Below are 6,661 nucleotides of genomic sequence, written 5' to 3' on the forward strand. Positions count from 1 at the left end.
AACTGCCAATGTTTCACATTCTGAGAAGCATGATTCTGCAAACAATGTGATTGACCTAGAGGATGATAGGTCTGATGATCAAGATGATAACTTACTTCATCACTTAAAGCCTAGTGTGGCTAAGCGGATGAAGACTAGAAAAGGTAGGTCTGTGGCTGAAATGATGTCAGCCAAAATAGATAAGAAGACTACTGGTGTAGGTCCCTCAAAATCTTGGGGCAAAGTTGATGTGAAAAAGAGAAAGGTGAGAGAAGTTTCTGAGTCTGACGAAGATGTTGAAGAAGATGTCCCTGACATCTCCCCTGTGAAGAGGAAAATTGTGAGGAAGTCCCCTGTGAAAGTTGTTGTTGTACATTTGGACAATATCTCTTTCCATCTTGAAGATGGAGCAGCAAAATGGAAGTTTGTGATCCAAAGAAGGGTGGTTGTAGAGAGAGAGTTAGGGAAGGATGTTGTTGAGGTCAAAGAGGTCATGGACCTAATTAAAAATGTTGGGTTAATGAAGACTGTGGTTGGGTTATCTCAGTGCTATGAGGGATTGGTTAAGGAATTCATTGTCAACATTCCTGAAGATATTGCTGATAAAAACAGCAAGGAATTTTGTAAAGTTTTTGTGAGAGGGAAGTGTATCACATTTTCTCCCACTGTGATTAACAAGTTTCTGGGAAGAGGTACAGAAGGTGCATGTGAATTGGAAGCCACATGCAATGAGGTCTGTAGAGAAATTACAGCAAGAAAGGTGAAGGAGTGGCCTAGTAAAAAGCATCTCCCTGCTGGGAAGCTGACTGTTAAGTATGCCATATTGCATAAAATAGGGTCTGCAAATTGGGTGCCTACCAACCACATTTCCATAATTTCAAATGCCCTTGGAAGATTTATCTTTGTTGTTGGAACCAAGCTGAAATTTGATTATGATAGATTTATGTTTGAACAAATTGTCAAGCATGCTTCTACTAATGCAGTAAAGCTGCCTATAGCTTTTCCCTCAATGATTTATGGGATTATCCTGAGTCAACACCTGGGATTCTGAGTACAAATGACCTTCCAAGTAGAAGAAAACCTCCTCTATTAGTACACTACAAATTTTTTGAAGACAGTCATGTCGAAGACATTGTCATGACATCTGTTGTCAAAAAGTCAGCCTTAAAAGGTGGTCTTATTGCTGAGCTGAAGGAAACTTGTAAAGAGTTAGATACAGGGATAAGGGTAGCAACAACCAGGAAAGAAGCGTTGGAGGCTCTGATTGCAAGCTTGGAGCAAGCTGAAAGAGAGAATATTGGACAGGCCAAGGAAGCTGAAGCCCAAACCTCTAGTGAGAGGTCTGCAACTAAAGATGAGACAGGTGGCAATTCTATTTCTGATGCTGATGAAGATGCAAGCTCAAGCTCCTCTGATTAGCCCTTTTTGAAGTTGGCCCCCATTCTTCTGATGTGGTTTTTTTTGCTGTGATGGATGTTCTGGTTCTCTTTTTTGGCATTCATGTTCTGCTGCTTTGATGTGTATTTTTCTGGTTTTCTTGGATTGTTGGATTTTATCTCAGCTTGTTTAAAGTTGTGTATGCTCTTGGATCTGTAACTCTTAACCTTTGACATTCTGTTTATTTGTCTGAATAGACATTTATTTTGTCTCTTTGGTATCTTTTGGCTAAAAAGGGGGAGAAGTAGCTAAAGTAGTTATGCTATACTATTTGCTATAGATGATGTTACAGATGATGTTGGAGATGATCTGTATGTTACAGGTGATGCTAGATGGGGAAGTGTTTTGTCTGTGTTGAGCAGACAAGTGCTAGCTGAAGAGGGAGGTGGTGTGTTCTGAGCACAAGCGCATGCGTGTTTACTATGTATTTACTAGTTGCTATTTTTGCTAGTAATGTGTGTTTGTTTACTTCTGCTGCTGAACTGATATTGTGATTATTTTCTTGTGAAACGTATGATCTGATGTATGTTTTAGCCAAAATTTGCCAAAGGGGGAGTTTGTTGGTTCTATGTGTTGGCATCAATTTTGGTAAAACCTAGAGTTATCACAAGTTGTCACAAATGTTGTCTTGACATGAGAGATCAGTTTCCTACAGGGTGTTTAAATATGGTTGTGCAGGATTTAGTTGAGATGTCAGACCCGATGTTAAGACATGTGTATACAGAACATTCAGTCTGAATGTTATGTACTTTATGATTGCGCTTTTCATGCAAATCTGTGTGTGATTGATGTGGAGATTGAACGCGCCATTCTGAATTAAAATCAAATTGATTTATTTTCCAAAAAGATATGATCAACTGTCGTGAATAAGAAGATATGAAAGGAAAATAGTTTTAGGGTTTTATGATGTCCAAGCCCATTCAAAAGCTTTTATTTAAAGGGCATGGAAAACCTGGTTTTAATACACAAGAAAACAAACGAAATAGTGAGAGAGAATAAGGGTTTTAGTCTTGTGTGAGCTTGTGTATTGTGAGCCATTCATTCATCCTATTGATGATTGAATTGGACTAACTTTTGTGTTGTAATTTGTCCACTTAAGCTTTGAAGCATGAGTGTGTGTTTACTTGGTTGAAGCTTTTAAGCAAGATCAAGTATGTATTCTTGAAGAGTGTCTTCTTTCTTTGTAATATTTGTTTTTACATCACTGCTGTGATTGAGGGGGAGTGAGTAGGGTCTCTTATCTAAGAGTTCTTAGATAGAAGTCACACGGGTAGAGATTAGGTGAAAATATTGTAACTTGAAGTTGTTTACTGAGAGTCTTTGAACTAATTATGTTTAGTGGATTTCCTTCCTGGCTTGGTAGCCCCCAGACGTAGGTAAGTTTGCACCGAACTGGGTTAACAATTGCTTGTGTCACTTGTACTATTGTTTCTTTATCTTTTATCTTGTTTATGTTGTTCAGATATTAGTGTCGTGACATTACCTTCAATATCTCATATCTGATACCAGAATTTCAAAGCTTAATTCGTGCAAAACGAATTTGATCACGAAGTGAGAAAATTGTGACTTGTAATCCATCAAAACTCAACCAAATGATACGTTTCAAGGGTCAATTAACTTCTGGAGACTTGGTTAAACATGTTTACGTCTAAAACACATGCTAATTTTGCTCGGAATTGAGATTAGTGAAGTTCAAATTTCGGACAATGGTGATTTCTTCAGTTCCAAGTCACTGTGTTCAACTCAATGGGGCATCTTGCTCAGGAGGTTTTTGGTCCCATTCTTTTTGAAATGTGTTGACATCATAACAAAGATTATAGCGTGCCAAGAAAGGTTGCATTTGGATGCTTGAGCACAAAGGCATGGAATGTTGAAGTTGGCATGAAAAACTAGTCATGTAACTTAGAAAAATCCAAGTCTCAAATGCTTGAAAAAGACCTGTAATGTTTCAATGAATTCCATGGCCTTCCAAGCATGATTTGACTTTGATCCTTGAAGCAAACTTATAGGCGGAGTCACAAATTATATTTTTCAAAAAGAATCATGCTCAAATGTTGAAAATTGAAGAAGTTTTGAACCTTGAAAGTTGAGGAAAAGTCACTTGAAAATAGGTCAAATTTCACTAAGTCCACAAATGACCTATAATGTCTACAAACGTTTGATGATCCTCCAAGCATAATTGGATATTATCATGTGAAGATAAGTTGTAGAGTATGATGAGAAGAGTCAAATAAAAAAAGAAGCATTCAAAAATGTTGAGAATTGAAGGAGTTGTGATCCTTGGAACCTTGACTTCAAATGTTGACTATTTGGGTCAAACCACTTGGAACAAGCTTGTGCACTTGGACTTTTCTTGAATTTAAAGGTACATGGATGATCATATGAACTCAAAATAAGGTGTCTTTGAATTTCTATTGATTATAATGCTCAAAGCTTGAGGTAACTTGTTGAAGAAGGCATGGAAATAAACACATGGACCTTTGACTTTCTTTGAGAAGTTAGCAACAAAACTTTGAGATACCCTTGATAAAAATGAGATTGAAATGTACTTTAGAATCTTAGATATCATGCCTTGGAAGATAAACCCTTGAGAATAAATGGTTGATGACATTTTGACTTGAGGAATCAACACAAACCCTAGTTGAGGAGCCATACTTGATGCTCTTGATGGGAAACCCTACCTTGCACAATAAACTTAAAAGAAACAAGACATGTTTTGCTATTTTGATTAGTGGTTAGATGAGTAATTAAAATATAAACACAAGAGTAAAACACTATAAAGAAGTGCTTGATGATCCCTGCACAAGGTAAACCCAAAGATGAGAGAGAAAGAGAGAGAGAGAGAGAGAGAGAGAGAGAGAGAGGAGAGAGAGAGAGAAGACCAAGAGGGGATCTTATTTGTGTAGCAAAGATGCAAATTATGTGTGGGATCTTAGGGTTAAAAATTAGGGTATGACAGTAACATATGTGTTGTTTAGTACTAACCATCTATGGTAAGTGCTAATGATGTGTTCCATGCTAGAGCATCAGGCAAGACATTTGGCCCTTTTATCTGTGAAAACAAATCTATGTTAGTAGTATTCCTTGCATGTTCTGATATCAACTACTAACTAATTTTGTGTGCATGACAAATTATGTGAATCATTGCATGATGATATGGGCCATAAAGGGATTTATGCAGCTTGTACACTTTCCTCGCTTCCTTCTTTATTACAAATCTAGGAGGTTGTGTGACATACAGAATTTCATCTAGAGGGCCATTTAAAAGTGATGATTTCACATCTAAGTGAAATGTTGATCAACCTTGCTTGCATGCCAAGGCTACCACCAATCTGACAGTCTTCAATCTTACTACTAGTGCATATACTTCATAGTAGTTGAGTCTTTCTCTCTAAATAAATCCTCGAGCTACTAGTCTTTCCTTATGTCTTGCAATCGACCCATCAGGATTATGCTTCAGCTTGAACACCCACTTCACTTTGATAGCTTTTGTGCGTGTTGGCAATTCGACTAGTTCCCATGTATTGTTTCTTTTAATCTCTTGTAACTCTATGAACATAGTCTCCTTCTAGTGTTTATTCTTTAAGGCCTCACTATATTTGATTGGTTCAACACCTACAAGTAAAGCGAGATGAACCAAATCTCCATCTGGTGTGACTTCATCATCACTAACCACTTCACAATCTTGAAGTATTATTGAGAGAACTCTGATTCTTTGAGGTCTTTGGCTTATGCTAGCCACACACTCTCTATTTTATGCTTCGAATTCGACTGTGATTGGAATGGTATTAACTGGAATTTCTTTGTGTTCACTGAGCTCCAAGTTATTCCGAGTGTCTAACAATTTATAGGCTCCATATTTCATAGCCACTAAGAAACCTTTTTTGACCAATTGTACAACACTTAGTAGATTTCACTTCATGCCAGGTACATATAGTACATCTTTGATCATGATTTTTTCTCCATTACTATTTTGAATGACTATGTAGTCTTTACCTTCTGCTTGCAAATAGCTATTATCTGCAAGCCTGACCTTTCTCTTCTTCAACTCGTCGAAATTTGCTAGCCACACTCTTCGATCAGTCATGTGATTCGAGCAGCCTGTGTCGAGGAACCAGATCTTGGAGTCAATGTGCTCATCTGCAACTGCATCCATAAACACCATATCATCAAAATCATATGAACCTTGATGTGCAAGGTTTTCTAATTCATCATTCTTGCCTTTTGTCGCTCCCTTGTCTTTCTAGTACCAAATATTCTTGGCCAAGTGACCCCATTTTTCACAGTTATAGCATTGTGTGCTTTTCTTTTCATGTTTGTCTTTCTGATATGAGGTTCCTTCTCCTCTTTTTGAGGATTCAGGAGCCCTATCATCAAACTTATGCTTTTGAGAGTTCACCCAAGACTTCTTGCTCTGACTCTTGTCTCCTTTGTCGTTGAACTTGTTGAAACCACCACGCTTCTTCCATGTCTGGGCATGTAGTGCTTGTATCGAATCTTGAACCCATTTCCTTTTGACATTCCTTAACTCATGTGCCTTCAACGAACCAACCAAATCTTCCAATTTCAAGGTTTCAAGATTGTTGGATTCTTGAATACCTATGATAACGTGATCAAAGTGAGAGGTCAATGTATGCATTACCTTATCAACTATCATCTTATCGGTTAGGACTTCACGACAACCTTTCATGAGATGAATAAGATTTCGCACTTTCGAGACATAACTTGAAATCTTTTCATCTTCTTCCATCTGCAGTAACTCATACTTCATTAGTAGTATCTGCAACTTGACAATTTAAACCTTCCCATCACCTTCATAATACTCGACAAGAATTTCCCATGCCTCCTTTTATGATTCAGCATGAGAAATCCAGTTAAAATTCGTCGTATCTACTACATATTGAATACAAAACGCAACCTTGCTATTTTGTTTTCCAAAGTTATTGAATAAGGAAGGAAATACGTTTTGTTTGATTATAAACGATGGTCCAAATGAAAATATGCAGACGAGGTATACAAATGACAATATTTGAACATGCACATTTGTATATTGGATGTGTTTTTGTGTGGAGTTGGTATCTTATATTGTGGGTGCGTCCAAATTTCATAATTCGGATGGTGTGAGAAGGGAAATTTAAAAAATTAATAAGGTGTGAGAGAAATATTAATCAACAATCTCAAATATATATATATCTATATATATATATATATAATATATATATATATATATATTATATATATATAT

The 6,661-nt window shown here is 36.9% G+C and overlaps 1 protein-coding gene across 1 annotated transcript; it reads right to left on the reverse strand.

The window, feature by feature from the left end:
* Positions 1–5,170: 5,170 nt before the first annotated feature.
* LOC127103657 (uncharacterized) lies at positions 5,171–6,187 on the reverse strand. The gene is made up of 4 exons (XM_051040903.1): positions 6,059–6,187; positions 5,689–5,953; positions 5,413–5,562; positions 5,171–5,295 (listed from the first exon to the last, which is right to left on the reverse strand). Exons 1-4 carry the CDS (start codon positions 6,185–6,187, stop codon positions 5,171–5,173), a joined length of 669 nt encoding a protein of 222 aa, XP_050896860.1.
* Positions 6,188–6,661: the final 474 nt, after the last annotated feature.

Source organism: Lathyrus oleraceus, chromosome 7 (assembly GCF_024323335.1).
Source record: "Lathyrus oleraceus cultivar Zhongwan6 chromosome 7, CAAS_Psat_ZW6_1.0, whole genome shotgun sequence".
NCBI lineage: Eukaryota > Viridiplantae > Streptophyta > Magnoliopsida > Fabales > Fabaceae > Lathyrus > Lathyrus oleraceus.